The following is a 20,200-nucleotide window of genomic DNA, read 5'->3' as shown; positions in this document are numbered from 1 at the left end:
ATCTCCTTTCCCCGATTGCAAATTACCGCCTAGAGGTGGGGAGAGGTTGTGGATGTGACGAGTTTAAAAAGCGACCAGAATCCTATCTTGTTACACACTGCACAAGTCTGTAATAACAATAATGGCGATGAGTATAAAAGTTCATCTACAGTCCTATCCCCCTAATAAATCTTACTTGTTTCTGTTTTCCCTTTCGTTTCTTCTTGCATTAAACATTGTGCAAAGCACTGTGGCAGTTTGGGTCCATGTGCAGCTTTTACACATCCCAAGTACAAATTTGGATTTTGCTTTTAAAGGTTTTTCCTTTTTGCTCATCCTAAATATTTCTGAGGTTGCAAAATATATACAATATGGCGTTAGTGGCTCCCTAATATTTCAACAAGAACATACACTTGAAGGAATTATCTCCGCGTGTGTATCCAGCATTTAGGAGTGAACGCCAACACCATCTGCCTTTGCACTGCAGGGCCTGGAGGTCGGTCAAGGTTAGATTGCTGGATCCACCGAGCAGGGCTGCGGCCCGCGCGTGCCGCAGCAGAACGCGGCGAGTTAAAAAGGAGCCACTAAGCGGATCCCACCGCTCCTCCCGGCACCTGCAGTCTTGGCGCCTTTTCTGTCCGACCACGCTCCGCCCCTCCCCGCCCCGCCTCGCACACTAGCCGAGGGGCCGCGTCCCGGTGCGTGCGCACCGCTCGCCCCAGGCAGTCCACAGCCAGGGCACCTCTTGGGTGTACGTGAGACAGGAAGTGACGCAAAGCCGGGGTGGGGGTTGGAAGAGGGTGGAGCCAAGCTATAAACAGCCGGTTGGGGGCGAACGTCCCCCAGAGAGCGTCAGCTTCAGCCTGTGGCGGTTGTGGAGGTAGCAGCCGGAGGGGGTGTCCGTGTGAGTGTCGCGCCGATGCTAGAACACTGCCGGCCCTCCGGGCCTCTCCTCAGCCTGCAGGGCTGGTCCGAGCGGACTCCGCGGCGGCCCTCTGGGTGCTGTCCAGCAGTGTCCGGGAGCCGCAGGGGACGCGGGGAGGCTGCGGCGGCTTCTGAGAGGGGCGAGGGGGATGGAGCGGGCTCCGCGTGCGGGTCAGGAAGGGGCCGCGGCGGCGCGGGGAGCCGGCTGCAGGTGCAGCGAGCTGGAGCCACTGGGCGAAAGACTGTCCTCTTTGCCTTCCTGCGCCTTGTCTCGGTCACGGAGCGGCAAATGGTTTTTCCGTGGAGGGCGAGATGAGGGGTACCTACTGTAGCTCTGAGCCCCGCCATTCTGCTTCCGGTTCCTCGGGCCACCCGGATTCCTTGTCCTCCCTGGCTCGTCCTTAAAAGATGCGGGACCTCGTGGGACAGCCTTAGGCCGCGGGCGTGCGAGCCACGCTGCTGCAGCGGCGACCCGCTCTGCTGAGAGCACGTGGCTGCTCCGGGAAGTGTCCTCGGGGAACTGCTGTCGGGGTGCATGGGTGACCTTGAGCTTGTAGCCCTTCGTTCCCAGGGCCTACTCGGGCCCTGGTCTCACTGCTGAAAGGGTCAGAGCTGTCCTCGACTCGGTTACGAGTGTGTCCTGGGAATTTGATGGGAGTTTCTGTAAGCCCTGAGTGTGAACCCTGGTACACCCTGATCTTCTAGCGTTGCCGCTGGCCATGTGTATGGGTTCTCAGTGTTGCCCAGGCAGAAGCCGCCTGAACCCCGCGGGTATTGACTGAAAGAATATTGTGATTGCTAGGCTCTCCTTGTTGGAAGGTGGGAGACGAAGGGATGACTTCTGGTTTGTGAAGCTGTGGTCTGGAGGCTAAGGGAAAGCTGTTGGGATTGGAATTGGCTTTTGCTTTCAGGAAATTAGTGATAGGATAAAAGGCTGTGTTACATTGATAAATGCCTTAGACATCCATTGTATTACTGTTTCTGGTGGATGGCTTTCTAAGGTAGTAGCGGGTAGGGTGAGTAAGAAAATAATGTTTTGTGACTTGGCTCTTCGGTGAACATTTTTCCTTTGCTTTCAGCGACCTTGGGTAGACCAGGGAACTTAACTGCTTCTGCTTTTTTTTCTGGGAGGTTGGATAAGAGAATTGAAGTAGGAAATAGTTGTCCTCTTAAAAAGTATTTGGATACCTGATACCTTTATTCTAGGCTTTAGATACGAGTTGGAATACTAGATGCTTATTCAGTTGCTGCTGAGCTGGGGGATTTTACCTTATTGACAAAGACATTTAGGGTGATTTTCAGAAGGTGTTTTCTGTTGCAAAACTCAAGTGAGACTATCTACAGTACTTGTTGGCCCTGCTGGGCTTTTTTTCTCCCTTTCGGATTATAATAAACTCAATATACTTCACAAGAAGATCTAGAATTTAAAACATTTCATTGATAATGAAATATTTTCTAAAGGTTTATATAGCATAGCACCCTTGAACTTTAATGGAATGTTTTTGGGAAGTAATGGTTGTGAAATTAGCCTGTGCTGAAGATTGTTGGGTAGAGACAGTAACTCCACTAACTGCCCTAAGTTGGTGGCTGTTACTGGCCTCTGGTAATGTACTTATCTATAATGGAGCATGGTTCCTGGTGGAACTTGAATCAGACATCAGTGAAAGCTAGTTAAAAGTGATCCTCTGAGACATTTTGGAGCTCTTCTCTGTGCTGCTTGTGTGCTCTAAGATAAACACCGTACAGGTAGATAGCAATGACTTCAAGCGGTCCTACCTTTGAGTAGGGCAGTCTTTTTACAGAAAGCTGAATGGGAATGAAGATTCTCCTTGTTTTCTGCCAGGGCCTTTTCATTTTTGTATTTTTTGAAAAGATTTATTTGAGGGGAGGGACAGAGGGGGAGAGAATTTTCAAGCAACTTCTGGCTGAGTGCCGAGTCTGTTCTTGGCTGGATTTCACCACCCTGAGATCATGACCTGAGCTGAAACTAAGACTCAGCCGCCCAGGTGACTGAGCCACCCCCCAGGCACTTAATAGCCCTTTCATTTTAGACCCTTAATGCTAGGAAAGATTTTGACCATCTCTTTACAAGTCATACTAGGTGGACACAGTTATGTGTCCTGAGGGCTCTGCAGAAGTTTTGTATTCATGTAGCCTTTCATTTTCCCCTGCAAATGAGTAGGGAAACAGTTTGCAAAATGGGTATCCATAATCAATTGCTTAAGAACTTGGAGCCCTACCAGGTAACCTTTAAAGTTTTTCTGCCTTTTTTTTTTTTTTTAAAGATTTTATTTATTTGAGAAAGAATGCACATGAGTGGGGCAGGGGCAGAGGGAGAAGGAGGAAAGAATCTCAAGCCAGCTCTTTGGCAAAGGTCAAGAGATCCACTGCTGGATGTTCTTTGCAATCCCGGGACTCTGAGGTCATGACCTTAGCCAAAACCAGGTGTCAGAGGCCCAACTGACTGAGCCACCAGGCGCCCCTAAGTTTTCCTGCTTTTTAAAATCTCCCTATTCATGCTTTGCCTAGTGATTCCAGGATAAACCAGAAAAGTGCCAGGGATGGGAGAAGATTGCAGGTCTGAGGTTTTCATTATATTCTCTATGTAATTTCCAATTGATAAGAAAAATGAACTTCATATACATTAAACATGTCTCACTACTGTTAAGAAATATGATATCTTTATTCTTAATTATTCCTTGTAAATTCCTTATTTTTAAAGATTTTATTTATTTACTTGAGAGAGACAGCATGAGCAAAAGAGAACACAAGCCAAGAGAGAACACAAGCCAAGGGGAGGAGGTAGAGGGAGAAGCAGACTTCCTGCTGAGCAGGGAGCTAGATGGGGGACTTGATCCATGGACCTTGAGATTGTGAGCCAAAGGCAGATACTTAACTGACTGAGCCACCCGGCGTTCCTTATACTTCATACATTCTGTATTAAGTGTAGGGCAAGGAAATCAGAGAAGGCTCCAAAAAGATGTTCCCTGAACTGAGTCAGGAAGAGTCAAACAAGAACAAAGGAAGAATGTTAGTAGAGGCAGGATCTGGATTCTGTCCCATTTTGGAGAAAGTAGAGGACAGTAGTTATTAGGTAGTGAAGTCGTCCTCTAGAACAGAGCCTCAGAAACAGGTAGAGGTAGAGGATATTCTTTTATGTGAACTCTAAGGACTTGAAACTGTGGTCCATTTTCCAAGTGGAATTGAGCTTGTCAGTATTAACAAAAAAGTGGCTTATTGTTATTTCAGGTAAAATGGAGTAAAGTGGCTTATTGTTATTTCAGGTAAAATGGAGTAGCAGCCTTGGGTATCTTAGACATAGATGACAGTGTATTTTGGTACAAGATCCGCTCGGCCCTACTTAGCTATATGTATTGTGTACAGACTCTTGGTTTTGTGACACCCCAAAGTAGCTTAAGAGCTCAAAGTGTACTGTATTTTAAAAAATTAAATAAAAATCAGTGCCACACTTCCAGAAAGTAGGAATAAAATGATTTGAATTATAAAATTTAGGACTGTAGTCTAGCTAGTACCTTTGCCTACCTCCTGTGTTCTATCCCATGGCTCAATTAGAAGACATTTCAGATCCTCCTTCCATTTCATGTTCCCAAACATGAACGGGCTCTGTTTTACTTACCTTAATTTTCATTATTAATGTGAGAAACTGAATAGGTTTTCCAGTTATCTGAGAGCACTAAATATATACAAGGTGCTAATATGTATAAAAATCAAGGTGATGTTTGGTTTTTCTCTTGTTACAAATTATCAGCAGTGGTGATATCTTGAAATAAGCCGTATAAACGTTGTTTGGTGTTGAGATGCTGTCTTTTAACATAACTACCTGCTTATAGACAGTTATAACTGGTATGGAAAGTTTCTCCCATGCTTTTAGAGCACATAAATAAGAGTGATGTCAATTGAAAGAAAATTTATTAAGGGGCTCTCTTACATACAGAGCTTTACTGTGTGTGAGGTCATTTTGAAAGAATGATTCAAATTTGTTATATATAAAACTTAAGGAATAACTTACAGATATCTACAATTGTATTCTTCATAGATGTGGGGTTAAATTACGAGATTAAAATGGGAATTGCCTAGGTCAGAGTTTTTCCTCCAACTTTATTTCTTTTATGTTATAATATTTTATGTCTTGGTATTGAAACAGAAATACTGTTTTTTTCAATAAAAATGTGTTTAGATTTAATTATATAAAATAATTACATATTCTATTAATATTTTTGTTTATGCAGACTTGGAATCACTTAATCTCATCGTTTATTTAAATCCTTTACTTGAATCATTTATTTAAAAGTGTTGTTCCTTTAGTCTGAAAATTAATTTAAAACTAGAAACCTTGAGTGACTGGTTCAGAAGGATATTAAACTTGAAAGCTGCTCTTTCCTAGAAAAGGGTGATTAAAATTGGTTCAGGGTGGAGTCTTCTAGTTCTGGTTTTAGTGATTGGGTTTGTACCGTTCTGGTGCAGTGATAGTGATAAACTTTTTGTACCAGATAGGGCAAGAGACTGCTTCTTAGAAAACGATCTCATACTTCTTAGCTCTGGTCTTTAAGGTCTTTAAATTTTTGTTGTTGTCCATAGGTTTTGATAGGAGACTTTTCTAATGCCAGTTTATATAATGTCTTTTACAATCTTCATATATCTCACAGTTTGCTTTGTGGTATGTGGGTGTTAAATGTGCTTTAAGTGTAATTATAATATAGGAAAGGCCTTAAAATAGATAGTATGAATTAAGTGACCATTTTATTTATTTCAACATAATATCATTTTCAAACACCTAGATGGATTCAAACCAAATTAATTAGAAAATCCAGATTTCAGTTAATACCTGTACTGTAACTTAATATAGGATTCTCTTGGTTAAGGAGGTGTTTTTTACTCTTGAAGTGGCTGTCAGGGGGCATGGCTGGCTAAGTCAATTGGTAGAGCATGTAACTCTTGACCCTCAGGGTGGGTGTAAGTTCAAGCCCCATGTTGGCTGTAGAGATTACTGGGGAAAAAAACTAAAAAAAAAACCTAAACTGGTTGTCATTGAATTATTTTAAAATTTATTTTAATTGATACACTGATGTATAGTGGACATACCATATATGTTAGTTTTAGGCATACAACATAGTGACTCAAGGGTTAAGATTAATTTTTTAAATTTCTGGAGATGAGAACACAATTTTTATAACCCAGTAACCCGTTGAACTTCAGTTTTAGATGATCAGTTTTCAGCCTTGAACAAGACACTTAACATCACAGATAATTGGCTTCTTTGTCTGTACTGTGTTTTTCTTTTTGTTTATTCTTTTTCCATCAAAGATCTGCTAGATAATGTGTAAGAACTGTTAATCTAATCAGAAGGATCAGGGTTTTGGTCATTTTTATTGCAAATGCTTTGTTATGGGTCTTTGTAGCATGACCATTCTTGGCTTAATTCTGCTTTACTTCCCCCCCCCTCCCCCCAGGTGCTAGTCTGTTGCCTTTTGTATTTGTTCTTTTGACTACTAAATTCAGCTACTTAAATCTACTTAACATCAAACTGATTTTTCCCACATGCTTTTTAAGATTTACTTATTTACTTTTGGTGGGGAGGTGAGGAGCAGAGGGAGAGGCAGAGAATCTCAAGCAGACTCTCTGCAGAGGTAGTAGATCCTGCCATGGGGCTCAGTCACATGACTCTAAGATCAGGACCTGAGCTGAAACCAGGAGTCAGGTGCTTTACCCACTGAGCCACCCAAGTGCCCCCCCCCCACATTTTCTTTTTAAAGATTTTATTTATTTATTTGACAGAGAGAGACCACAAGCAGGCAGAGAGGCAGGCAGAGAGAGAGAGAGGGAAGCAGGCTCCCCGCTGAGCAGAGAACCCGACGCGGGACTTGATCTCAGGACCCTGAGACCACGACCTGAGCCAAAGGCAGCGGCCTAACCCACTGAGCCACCCAGGCACCCCCCCACACACATTTTTAAGTTTGAAAATTTTCAAGCTTACAGGAAAAATTGAACAGTACAGTATATATCCATGTACCCTTTACTCTGATTCACCAGTTGCTAATAGTTGCCACATTTGCTTTATTTCTTAACACTTTTTAAAACTGAACTGTTGGAGAGTCAATTGTACAAGTTATGATGTGGGGTATCTGGGTGGTTCAGATAGTTGAGCATCTGGCTTCGGCTCGGGTCGGGATCCCAGGGTCCTGGGATTGAGCTCTGGGTTGAGGTCCCTGCTCAGTGGGAAACCTGCTTCTCCCTCTCCCTCTACTGCTCTGCCTGCTTGTGTGCTTTTTCTCTCTATCAAATAAGTAAATAAAATCTTTTAAAAATAAAATAAAAATAGACATTATGATTCTTCATTCTTAAGTTTATTTTTATTATTTTAGTAATTTTTACATCTAACATAGGTCTTGAACTCACAACCCTGAGATCAAGAGTTGCTTGCTCTTCCAACTGAGCCAGCCAGGCTCCCTGATACTTCATTCTTAAAATCTTCAGTATTAATTTTCTAAAAACAAGGGCTTTCTCCTCCAAAAACAGAATACCATTATTGTACTCTCCAAATCTAACACTGATAACAGTATTGTTATCCAGTATATAGTCTGTATTTAGATTTATTTCTCCCAATGATATAGTATGTCCCTTTCCCCACCCCACCCCCCACCTCAATTCAGGATCTAATCAAGGATTACACTAAATTTAGTTGTCCTATAAACTAAATGTCTTTGGTAAAGACCCTTTCTAGAAAGGTGATAATATATTTAAAAGTAAATTTGATGTATAATAATACGGTGCTATCTATCTCCCATTAATTTTCTGTTTTAATACTAGGCTTTTCTGGCAGCTCAGAATGATGGATCAAGCCAGATCAGCGTTCTCTAGCTTGGTAAGATATTTTAAGTTGTGTTTCTTTTACCAGTTTGTGAGAATATGAAGTATACAAGAATGACTCTTACCCAGTAATCATGAAGTCATATCCAAAGGTATCATAAAGTATTTGTTTATCTTGAAGTGGTGGTCTTGAGCTCTAACTGTTCCCACAAAGGAAGGGTATATTCAGTCTTGAGTAGAGTGAACTTACTTGAAAATTCCTTTCAAGTATTTTTTGGGTGTGGTGCGAGGGGGACAGCCAAGTAGATAAGAGGAACTGAAGAAAGCACTGTATAACATGTATACCTATGTTAGACATACATAACCGACACCGAATGAAAAGGCTGAATGAGATAAAGGCCAGTGTGTGATCTAGCCCTCATCTGCCATGGACAGAACAGGGCACAGGGAAGAATGTTCCTTTGAAAGAGGAACTTCTTTTTCCTTAAGAATATATAGCAAGTCCCAATAATGGCCCAATAATAAGTATAATACCTAACCAAACTTTTTGTAAATGTTCCTCTTCCCTTTCTTCTCTTTCATAATGCTTTTTTCCCCTCTTTTTTTCAAATCTTCAGTTTGGTGGAGAACCATTGTCCTATACCCGGTTTAGTCTGGCACGGCAAGTAGATGGTGATAACAGTCATGTGGAGATGAAACTAGCTGCAGATGAAGAAGAAAATGTTGACAGTAACGTGAGGGGTAATCATGCCAGTGTCACAAAACCAAAAAGGTTGAATGGATTTATCTGCTATGGGACTATTGCTGTAGTCCTCTTTTTCTTGATTGGTAAGAGTGGCCATTCTAAACTTAAATGTTCCTTGTCACTGACTCTAGGAAGTCTGTTAATTCAGCTAAGCAAACATATATTTTGTACCTTTTTATGTGCCATTATGCTAGGCACTAGGAATACAACGATGACTGAGATTCTAAGCCTGTGATTAGATTCAAGCTCAAATTGATTTGAGCCTTGTGTGGGGGGTTGCATTGAAATGTGCCAGTGTTATACTAGAAATACACACAGAATATTTGTGGCATACAAGCTTGCCCTAAGGATTTAAGGAAGGCTTCTGGGAAGAAAAGTTACCTATGTCTTAAAAAGGTAATTATTTAGGGACATGTGGCTGGCTCAGTAAAGCATGTGACTTGATTTTGGAGTGATGAGTTCAAGCCCTATGTTGGGTGTGGAGATTACTTAAATGAAAAAAGATCAAGAGGTAACTATTTAAAGTTCTTACACATTTGACTCTTGAACAACATGGGCTTGAACTGTGTAGGTACACTCACATGCAGATTTTTTTCAATGAATATATTGGAAAATTTTTTGGAGATTTGTGACAATTTGAAAGAATTTACCAACTGCATAGCCTAGAAATACTGAAAAAGTTAAAAAAAGATAGGTATTGTAAGAATATATTGTATTCACATATGTATGCATGTATGTAACATGTATATGTACAAAATACGTGTTAATTGATTTAGTAATTAACGTTTTTTGGAGAGTCAAAAGTTATATGCAGATTTTTCACTGTGGGGGTTTACACCCTAAAACCACCCCCAACATTAATCAAGAGTCAACTGAATGATTTATTAGATTGACTGGTTTAAAACATATAAAACTGAGATTTTATTATTTACTTTCAAACTGTTTGCTTAGAGTTTGAATAAACCTGTATTTTCAAGGCTTAGCTGAAAATATTAACAGTTCCTATAGGAATATATTATAAAGGAAATTCTGAGTTCAGCTGTGAAACTTTATCTGTAGGATTTATGATTGGCTACTTGGGCTATTGTAAGCGTGTAGAACCAAAAGCTGAATGTGAGAGACCATCAGGAACGGAGTCTCTGGAGACAGAGGGAACAGAACCTTCAGAAACAGAAGAGTACTTCCCTGAAACACCTTCTCGCTTATTTTGGGCAGACCTCAAAAAAAAGTTGTTGGAGAGACTGCATAACACAGAGTTCCTCACCACCATGAGGTAAGCTGGAGCTACTTTTAATCTCAGTATTTAAACAAATACCAATTACTCAGAACAGTTCAACAAAACAAATGAGATAGTCTGGAGGAAAGCCTTAGAGTTAGGGCAGGCCTCCCCCTGTGTTCAGCTGGAGGAAAAGCAATTAGTAAGGAATTCAAACCCTCAGATGGGAAAAAGAACTTTTGTGAGGACACTCCCTTTTCCTTTAAAAAAAATTCCTAGGTCTTTGATCTTTTTGTTATCTGGCTCTCTTTATAGTCACTTCCCTGTGTCAGACTCTCTTCTGCTTTGATTTTGCATCTTAACCCCTTATAAGTCATGCTGTGCTTTGCTACTATCCACAAGGGTATCAGTAAGTAGCCTTTATTTTTGAGATCAGGACTAATTTGACTGCCTGACTTGATACAGAGACATATCATGTCTTTAGTACTCCTTGATTTCTTCTGGTTCTCATTAATCCATACCTTAAGAAGGGTCCTTAAGGTTCCTGTCCTTTGGATTTTAAGATCTTCCTTAGAAACTTATCTAACTCTGTGTAAAGGATGTATTCATCCTTTACCTTTTAGCTGGCTTCCTACACTTTCAGAGATACAGTAATTCTCTTAATCTTAGGTTAGGAATCTTGGCATTTTTACTTCATCTAGTGAATACTTTAGTGTATACTATATACCAGGCCTTATAGATCAAATGAGAGTGTAGTTTACAAAAGAGAATCTATATGATATACATATATTTACAATGAGACATAGGAGACCAGAACAAGCAGTAGTTTTGCTTCAAAGTAGGTGAAGATTAAAGCTGTACCAACAGTAACACTATCTATCATTTTGCTTACAACAGATTTCTTGGAAATTACTCATTTCCCCTAAAGCTACCCTAAAGAGGTACCCCCTTAGGATGGAGCTCTTGAAGGACCACTTTACTTGGATAAAGAGGTTTTAACAAGCTGAAGACCTAAATACCTTCAGATATTTGGCCATTTTTTTCCCCCCAAGTTTGCCTTTAGTCAATCCAGAAATTTTGGGTCCCAGTTAATCTATCTTAGCTATGACTAGTATTGAGTTATGCTTTTATTTTTATTTTATTTTATTTTTTTAAAGATTTTATTTATTTGACAGAAAGATCACAAGTAGGCAGAGAGGGAGAAGGAAGCAGGCTCCCCGCCAAGCAGACAGCCTGTTTCGGGGCTCGATCCCAGGACCCTGAGATCATGACCTGAGCCAAAGGCAGAGGTTTAACCCACTGAGCCACCCAGGCGCCCTTGAGTTATGCTTTTAAAACAATTTGCTTGATATTTGAGTTCACTGTTTATTTTAAATTAAATTTCAGTTCATTTAACAGTGATGGTTTTTCCTCTAGGCAGCTGAATGAAAAGATGTATGTCCCTCGTGAGGCGGGATCTCAAAAAGATGAAAGCCTTGCTTTTTTCATTGAGAATCAATTCCGTGCATTTCTACTTAGCAAAATTTGGCGTGATGAACATTTTGTTAAGATTCAGGTCAAAAGCAGGTATGTGTTGAAAGATGGTAAACTGATTTTATGTAAGTAGCTATTTTCAGGTGTGCTAATATAGCAGAGACTTTAAAAATAAATAGTGCATGCCAAATACTAAATGTATTAAAACCATTTAATTTTTTTCCCCAAGGTTGTCCTTACCTTTAGTTTCACTTTAACTTAATCTTTTTAGCAGTGCTCAGAACTCGGTGACCATAGTGGGCACGGACAGTGGTGTGGTATACCTGGTAGAGAGTCCTGAGGGTTACGTGGCATACAGTAAGGCAGCGACCGTTACAGTAAGTAAGGCAAAACAGTACATGAAATTGTTTTCCCTGCTGAATAGCTCAGAAACTCATTGTTACTTTTGTAGGAATTTTGGTGTAAATTTACTTTTAAAATGTCCCTGATTGTAAGATACTGTTGTTCTCAACCCTCCTATGCTACAGTGAAAGTAAAAGCCCAGGTTCTCAAATAGGACAGCGAGGGCCCTAAGTCATCCGCCTGCTCTTTTCCTCCTTCACTGTGCTCTGGCCACCCCAGCTTCCCTGGTGTTCCTCAAACTCTAAAACACAGGCATGCTTCCACCTCAAGGCCTTTATAAAACTTTTCCTTCTGCCAGCCCCACGCTTCCCTTAAAAACCAACATGGCCTCTTCATTTTGTATAAGTCTCTTCTCCACTGTTACCTCTTTAGGGAAGTGTCTTCCTTAATTATCTTGGTAAAAATGGTCTTCCTTCAATCAGTTCCCCTTATCCTGCTTTATTTTTCTTCATGGAACTTAACACACCTGACGTTTGTTTCCATACTAGAATGTAAGCTACATGGAGAGCTAGAGGTTGGCTTTCTGTACTGCTTATGTCACAGAGCCCTGGGCTGTGCCTCACATAGTGGTGTATGTTGAATGAATGTCGATAATGAAGATGCCGTGTGGGGACAGATAGAAGTAACCATTTTGCCTAGAGTCTGGTCTTAGCATGATTCTTTAATGCTTGATCATTTTTTAAATTTAGGCAAATATGGCCAAACTACTACAGAAATTAAAAAACAGATCTATCTAGGTTTTTCAGGTGAGAAAAACATGTTTGTATGTCAAGGGTCTAGCTAGTGGGTGCCTTCCAAGCCAGATGAAGTCTTACCTGTGCTTTATCACTTTCCCTGGCTACCTACAAGCTAGGGGTTGGAGATGGGTGCACATCTGGTAAAGAACATTGAGAGTTTGGGGTTACAGTCAGTTAAGTATCCAGCTCTTGGTTTCAGCTCAGGTCTTAATCTCAGACTGGTGAGATTGAGCCCCATGTGGGATTCTACACTGAGCATGGAGTCTGCTTGTCACTCTCTCTCCCCTCTTCCCCTCCTCCCACATCCCCCTTCTCTCTCTCTCTCAAATTAGAAAGAGAAGAGAACATTGAGGGTTTTATAGTTCATCCGCAGGCTGTCCCATATTTGGATATTTGGTTGTCATAGCTCTAATAGAATTTAGGAACATTATGAGACAGCCTTTATAGACACCTAAAAGTTGATCTATGCAAGTCACTTTATTATTGTAATAGTATTTAATAGTTTTCACACAGGTTTATTATCAGAACTTTCGGTTAAGACCCGTTCCTATGTATGTCCTTAATTATCTAGCATTCACTTGTTAGGAACTTTATGTAATTGGTGCTGCCAGGGCTAGCCTACAGTATTTATATTGGTTGTCTCTTTGTTTATCATATTCTGTTAGCTTTTCTCTTCCCCCAGATATTAGAAGCGATGTAAAAGAGAGTAAATGTCAGTCAGTGCAAATTAAAGGCAGCGTGCGATGATACAAGATGTGAATATAAGGGACCAGAAGTCTTGATTCACTCCTGATAACTGTGACCAGTTCAACTAGAAATCTCTTACATCCTTTCTAGGCTTGGACATCCTTTTTTGTCTCTTGTTTTCTCTCTTGGGTTTCATCTGTAAAACCATCCTGTCTTAGACTCAGGGTTGTTCTAGTTACCCTAATGCTCGTTAACTCTGATGTCTTTATTCTAGGGTAGACTGGTCCATGCTAATTTTGGCACAAAAAAAGACTTTGAAAATTTAAACTCTCGTGTGAATGGATCCTTAGTGATCGTTAGAGCAGGGAAAATCACTTTTGCTGAAAAGGTGAGTTAAAGTTCTTGAATACATTGATATACTGTTTTTCATTTAAATAGTATTGATTTTTTTTACATTCTGAAAACTGTCAGTCTTAAACTCATACCTAATAATTTATTAAAGTGTTCAACAAATTAAATAAGTTGTAATTCTCTAAACTGTAGGACATTTGTAAAACTATGGCATAGCTACACTTGGAGTATTCTGCAGTCATTGTCTTTCAGTGAAAAAGAAGTAATCAGAAGGGATTAAGTGAAGGGAGTTTAAATTTAAAATAACAATATTCTGTTATATAGGATTGTTAAATTGTTAAATTAAGGTGCTCTATTACATTCTGTATAACTGAGCTTTATGTATATAGAGAATTCAGTTATAACTATGTTTTATGAAAAGGAAAATTAAAAGTCAAAACTCCGTAAGAGCCTAGAATGGAACATAGCAAAAGATAGTGGTTGTTTTGGATGGGTTTTTATTATTTGTCTTTGAAACTCCTTGATTAAAAAAAAAAAAAGAAAAACTCCTTGATGAGTTAGTTAAGGCAAGAATTTTGTCTCAGTGTATAAGCTCTTTGAAACATTGGGGAGTTCTGGTGCTGTCCTCTGTAACCCTTTGTCTTAGCATAAAGCCCAATAAATATCTTCTGATTTTGTGTGATTACCTCTTCATTTTCTGATCTTTATATGTTTGCCTTTAGGTTGCAAATGCTCAAAGCTTCAATGCAATTGGTGTCTTGATATACATGGACCAGTCTAGATTTCCCATTATTAATGCAGACACTCCAGTCTTTGGCCATGTGAGTTTTTTCTTAAGTAAATGAGTTTTTGGGTTCTACAAATTGTTGCTGGGTTCTGTCTGCATTAGTAGAAGTACAACATGCTTTCCTTAAATGCTCTTTTTTTCTGTGAGAGTCTAGCACTAACAAGATGGATGTGACTTTTGAGATCTAGTTACTATTGCTAATGGAACCTTCTCAACAGTGACTTGAATTGGGAATTCGACACATGCCATGTAAGGACAAGAGTCACATGTTGTAGGCCACTCAGACATTAGGCTTTGGGGCATTAAACTAAATATAAGCTTTACCCTCATACTAAATCTGAATCTTCTAGGGATTTCTTGAACAAATGCCTGACCTGACAGAGCGCATTATTCTTTTATTTTACCAGGCTCACTTGGGAACAGGTGACCCGTACACACCTGGATTCCCTTCTTTCAATCACACTCAGTTTCCACCATCCCAGTCGTCAGGATTGCCCAGCATTCCTGTCCAAACAATTTCCAGAGCTGCTGCAGATAAGTTGTTTGAGTAAGTTCTTATTGGAAAGCTCTCTGAAAACCGGTTTTATAAATAAAAAGGCATAATAATCATTTTAATTTGATAACATTTAAAATAATTGGCTATAATTTTCCCTATTTGGCATATTGTGGGGTGGATAGCTGTTAACTTGTAGACAAACGTGAATTTTTTCCTCCATAAAGTGATCTTAATAATTTGACATTGGATTTATAAACTCAGCCAGTCCTTGTTCAGTGTACCCAGTGAATTCCTTGCATACTATTGCTGGCCTGCCTTCTGCTTGAGGACTTCCTGAGGTAAAGCACTTTGCTGACTGTGGCAACCCATTCAATTATTGGAGTAGATCTGTAAAATTGTTGTTGAGCTGAAACCTTATTCCCTGTAACATGCATTACTTCTAGATTTTCTTCTTAGCTACAGAACAATTCCAGTTTTCTAGTCGGTAGATTATCTTCAGTTCTCATGACAGTTTCTAGATGCTTTACAGTCATGAGTAGTTCTGGATATCCTCCCTAATGTAGTAGTATACCTCTTTAATAATAGAACCCAGTCTGATTAGAGTACTTGTCATTAATTTTTAATCTTGAGCTGGACATATTTCCCACCTGGTATTGGCATAGGATATAGATCTAGTCTCAGACACTTAATGTGAGCATTTATTTGCTGTGTGACGTAAAACTAGTTACTCTAACCCCACTGATCATGTTTCTCTGACTTAGATAGTTGAAGTATATTCCTACTTAACAGGGTGATTGGTTTCAAATGAAGAGCATCTACATGTAAGGGTACCTGTATAATATTATGTGACTACTAACAATGCTATCTGTGAGGCATTTTTAATAGGCGATTTTTATCGTTCTTATCACCACTTAAAAGTCTTCCCCAACCTATCAAGCCAGCTCCCTATCTTATCCTTGTGTAGTGGGGGGTAATAATGTTTTGACATACTTCTATAAGTAGAGCATTGTTTGGATAGCATGAGGATTCAATAGGGGAAGATTCCTATCAGCAGCATGAAAATATTCTTTTATAACTAAGATTAGAATGTATACTGGTTAGTAGAGAGAGTGAGGAAACATGGGAATCTATTAATGGACTTGTATGTAAGAACTTCATTCTGAGTCCATCTTGGTATCTACTTAAAATGTAAGTTACAACTGTCTCTGGCAGAAAGGTATGGGTCAGATGAGAATAGATAGAGAAAATTTTAAACATTGGTTAAATTGGAGGTAACTGATTTTCAAATGATTGCCTACAGGTCAGAGTAAGACAGAAGTGGTTGGCCACCAAGGAGCGAATTTAATATATGTTTTCTTCTTATGTCCTCTTAGCCTAGACTTTCCCTGGCAGTAAGGAAGACTGATTTTGAAAGCCTGCGTGAAGCAACAGTAACTCTGATGTCTGTTTTCTTCCAGAAATATGGAAGGAGACTGTCCTTCTGCCTGGGAAACAGACTCCTCGTGCAGGCTGGAGACTTCCCAAAACAGGAATGTGAAGCTCACTGTGAATAATGTGCTGAAAGAGATAAGAATTTTTAACGTTTTTGGAGTTATTAAAGGTTTTGAAGAACCTGGTAAAGACCCTTGTTTTTGTTTTGTGTTTTCCTAGTTCTTCAGAATGTGGCCAGAAGAGGCAATGCAGGAAGGCTGGCTTTGGCTTGATTTTGTAGAGTGCTAACTCCTCTCTGTCCTAAAGTTGTTTATTTAAGGTGACAGTTTTATTGGGAGATAATAAGACCCTAGGAAACTAACTTGTCAAAACTGAACATTATGACTAGAAAATCTCTTTTAAGTTACTGAATAGATCAGCCATAAGCACATTTCTTCTTGAAGGGGACAGATAATAAACATGTTGCAGGCTATCAGTCTCTGTGGCAACTACTTAATTCAAACAACATTGCACCATGAAAACAGCCAGCACACAGGCTGTGATTTACTACTGACCCCTTGAATAGACCTTCTAGTTAAGTGAAATCTAATAGTCCTCTATCATTTAGTAAGGAAAGCCTTTGGTTGCTTATTAAAAAGTTAGTGGGCACTAATAGGTGGCTGATGAGGAAACTTAATTGGTAATGTGAAAAGAGGAGCAATACTAATAAAGAAAAAGATTAGTATTGTCACGTGAACTTTTAATTTCCAGAGTCCTGAGTCAGAGATGAAATAGCTTACCCTTAGAGCATATATTGCATTTGTACCCTTTTGACTAACATGATTATTTTAGAGTTCAATATTAGAAAACAGTTTAAAAGTTGATTGTATAATTTATCTTTTTTCTTTTTTAAGATCGCTATGTTGTAATAGGGGCTCAGAGGGATGCTTGGGGTCCTGGAGCTGCGAAGTCTAGTGTGGGAACAACTCTCCTATTGGAGCTTGCCCAGATATTTTCTGATATGGTCTTAAAAGGTAAGAGTACAAATTTTGAGAACACGAATATCTATGTGCTATATATATTTCTAAATATTTTATGCATTCTCACTTTTGCCTATATTATTATGGTTCCACTTCTGCCAGACTCTTGAGTTCTTAGGTGCAAAGCAGGATTGGCTTTTATTGGATCTGCCTTTGACTTTGAAACAGCTTTCCATGCAGTGTCGTCATTGCACTGGGAATTAATTCTTTTGAGACACAAAAAAAATGTATTGGACCCCAATTCTTAGTTTGACATATTCAGAATGATAACGGCAAATCTAGCATGGTCCCTAAGGAATCTATTTTAAAGGAAGCAGTGGTATATAGTATATCTCTGTACTGATTTTCTGTAATTTTGTTACAAAATTTTAGGGGCGCTTGGATTGCTTAGTTGGTTAAGCCTCTGCTTTCGGCTCAGGTCATGATCTCAGCATCCTGGGATGGAGCCCCACATAGGGCTCTTTGCTCAGCAGAGAGCCGGCTTCCCCCTTTCTCTCTGCCTGCCTCTCTGCCTACTTGTGATCTCCCTGTCTGTCAAATAAAATAATAAAATAAAATTACAATATGGAGGGGTGCCTGGGTGTCTCAGTCATCAGCGTCTGCCTTTAGCTCATGTCATGATCCCACCGTCCTGGGATTGAGCCCCGCATTGGGCTCCCTGCTCAGTGGGAAGCCTGCTGCTTCTTCCTCTCCCACTCCCCTTGCCTGTGTTCCCTTTCTTGCTGTGTCTCTTTCTGTCAAATGAAATCTTTTTTTTTTTTTAAGATTTTATTTATTTATTTGACAGATCATAAGTAGAGAGGGAGGCAGAGAGAGAAAGGGGATGCAGGCTCCCCACCAAGCAGAGAGCCCAATGTCGGGCTTGATCCCAGGACCCTGAGATCATGACCTAAGCCCAAGGCGGAGGCTTTGACCCACTGAGCCCCCCAGGTTCTCTCAAATAAATAAAATCTTTAAAAAAGTTATAATATGTAATTTTTTATTATACTTAGAATACTAGATATGTTCCTATATGTTTATAATATGTAAATACTTTGAAGCCTTTCTCCCTTGGTACTTGCTGCCATTTCTCTGCACACACCCCCACACAAACAAACGCCCATTACCTTCTTGAATCTTTGGGTCATAGGGTAAGTTGCAATGCTTAACTTTTATGCAGAAGCACATAATACAGAAAAATACATACATAAGGAAAGGGGAGGAATGGAGGGCAGCAACACATAGCCCAAAAGACCTGTAATTAATGTAATTTCTCTAAATACTGTATAACTTAAATGTGTGAATTTTTCTATTTCACACTTTACAAACAGTGGTTTGTAAAGTAACCCAGTGTTTTAAGTGACTGACCTCCATGCAGATTGTTTTCAGAGAAGGTACACATTATAGCTACACCATAATCTCAAGTAGTCTTTGGTCCAGAAGTTAGGGGCTCAAAGAATAGAATTGGAAAAAAGTGACTTCCTGTAAAAACTGGTCCCTGCCATGTATTTGAAATCTTGCCAATGATCTCCTACCCTGTTCCTTGTAGATTACTTTTAAAAAATTATTTTTATTTTTGTTCCTTGACTTGGGGCCTCAAAAGAGAAATATTTATTAATCTGCTGTCTTGAATTAGAAATTTCTGGTTTCATCTTAGGTCAGTTGCCTACCTATAACCTGTCCCAAGATAAAACTAACTTTTTGTTATCTTTTAGATGGCTTTAGACCCAGCAGAAGCATTGTCTTTGCCAGCTGGAGTGCTGGAGACTTTGGAGCAATTGGTGCCACTGAATGGCTAGAGGTATTACTGAACATCACCCGTAACCCAGAATGGGCAGCTGAACTCGTTGGGCTTAATTTGTCTTCCAGAAACCATGCTTTTTATTTTTAGATTTGATTACAGTTGATCCTGAACAACACAAGATTTGAGCTGTGCAGGTCCCACATATATGTGGCTTTTAAAAAAAATAAATACAATGTATTTATAAATACAATATATGTAGATATAGATAAGTACATCCTCTAAGTGTTTTCTCTTATGATTTTCTTAGCATTTTCTTTTCTCTAACATACTTGATTTTAAGAACACAATATATGATGCATAGAACCTACAAAATACGTGTTAATCAACTGTTTATGTAAAAGCTTCCCGTAGCTTTAAGTTAGGTAGTTCAGTTTTGGGGGGGGGGTGTCAAAAATTATAGGTGGGTTTTCAATTGTGTGGGAGGAGGTCAGTGCCCCAACCCACACTTTAGGGGAGTCAACTGTATATCATTTTTGCCTTTGTATTTTTAGTCTCAAAAGACTAAATTTAAAAAGGTGTCCCTAATAATAGCTGCTCCATGTGACAGATTAATACGTGTTAGTACATTTAGTATTTTTCCTTCTCTTCTAGGGATACCTTTCCTCTTTGCATTTAAAGGCTTTCACTTACATTAATCTAGATAAAGCTGTTCTTGGTAAGTATCCTTTTTATTAGCTGTTTATGAATTTAGATAAACTTGTAAAACAAAAGAAAGTCTTTCACAGCAACATTTATTATTTTTTACAATTTACATCATTCCCTAATCCAAGACTGACTGCAGCTTTCTCTTAGTAATCCATTAAATTATAATGGTTCCCAGTGTGGCCCTCAATTAGCAGCATTAGGATCACCTGGGAACTGTTAGCAATGTAAAATTTTAGACCTTTTGAGTCTGAAACTGAAGCATAAGTCCAGCATACTTTGTTTTTTAAAGATTTTTTAATTTATTTATTTGATAGAGATTACAAGTAGTCAAGAGAGGCAGGCAGAGAGAGAGAGGAAGGGAAGCAGGCTCCCTGCTGAGCAGAGAGCCCAATGTGGGGCTCGATCCCAGGACCCTTGAGATCATGATCTGAGCTGAAGGCAGAGGCTTTAACCCACTGAGCCACCCAGGCACCCCGGGCATACTTTGTTTTAACAAGCACTCTGGGTGATTCTGATGCACTAAAGTCTGAGAACCATGAGTCGACTATTTTTTAGACCAAAAGGAACTAAACCGTACCGTATAGAATGGTACTTCTAGAGACTAATTCACATCGAGCTAGATGGTAGCATCACTAATAGAAATACCAGATAATCAGGGCACCGGGGTGGCTCAGTTGGTCAAGCAAGTGCTTATATT

General features: G+C 39.6%; 1 protein-coding gene across 5 annotated transcripts in view; it reads left to right on the top strand.

Annotated features, from left to right (window-relative positions):
- The first annotated feature begins 767 nt into the window (after positions 1-767).
- The window catches only part of TFRC (transferrin receptor), a 28,273-nt gene continuing 8,840 nt past the window's right edge, over positions 768-20,200 (top strand). The window contains exons 1-13 of one of the 5 annotated variants that reach the window (XM_032336332.1): positions 768-883; positions 7,732-7,786; positions 8,349-8,559; positions 9,536-9,749; positions 11,109-11,258; positions 11,440-11,542; positions 13,266-13,379; positions 14,065-14,163; positions 14,537-14,676; positions 16,083-16,240; positions 16,950-17,069; positions 18,770-18,855; positions 19,450-19,513. In XM_032336332.1, the coding sequence (XP_032192223.1) occupies positions 7,751-7,786; positions 8,349-8,559; positions 9,536-9,749; positions 11,109-11,258; positions 11,440-11,542; positions 13,266-13,379; positions 14,065-14,163; positions 14,537-14,676; positions 16,083-16,240; positions 16,950-17,069; positions 18,770-18,855; positions 19,450-19,513 (1,495 nt within the window). In that variant the 5' untranslated portion in view covers positions 768-883; positions 7,732-7,750. Of the gene's footprint in view, positions 884-7,731; positions 7,787-8,348; positions 8,560-9,535; positions 9,750-11,108; positions 11,259-11,436; positions 11,543-13,265; positions 13,380-14,064; positions 14,164-14,536; positions 14,677-16,082; positions 16,241-16,949; positions 17,070-18,769; positions 18,856-19,449; positions 19,514-20,200 lie in introns of those variants that run through there. The other 4 variants (XM_032336326.1, XM_032336350.1, XM_032336341.1 and 1 more) reach the window with 4 other exon arrangements.

This window comes from Mustela erminea, chromosome 1, assembly GCF_009829155.1.
Source record: "Mustela erminea isolate mMusErm1 chromosome 1, mMusErm1.Pri, whole genome shotgun sequence".
In the NCBI taxonomy this organism is placed as follows: Eukaryota; Metazoa; Chordata; class Mammalia; order Carnivora; family Mustelidae; genus Mustela; species Mustela erminea.
Note: the sequence above shows the minus strand (reverse complement) of the source record. Positions and strands in the feature narration are given on the sequence as shown.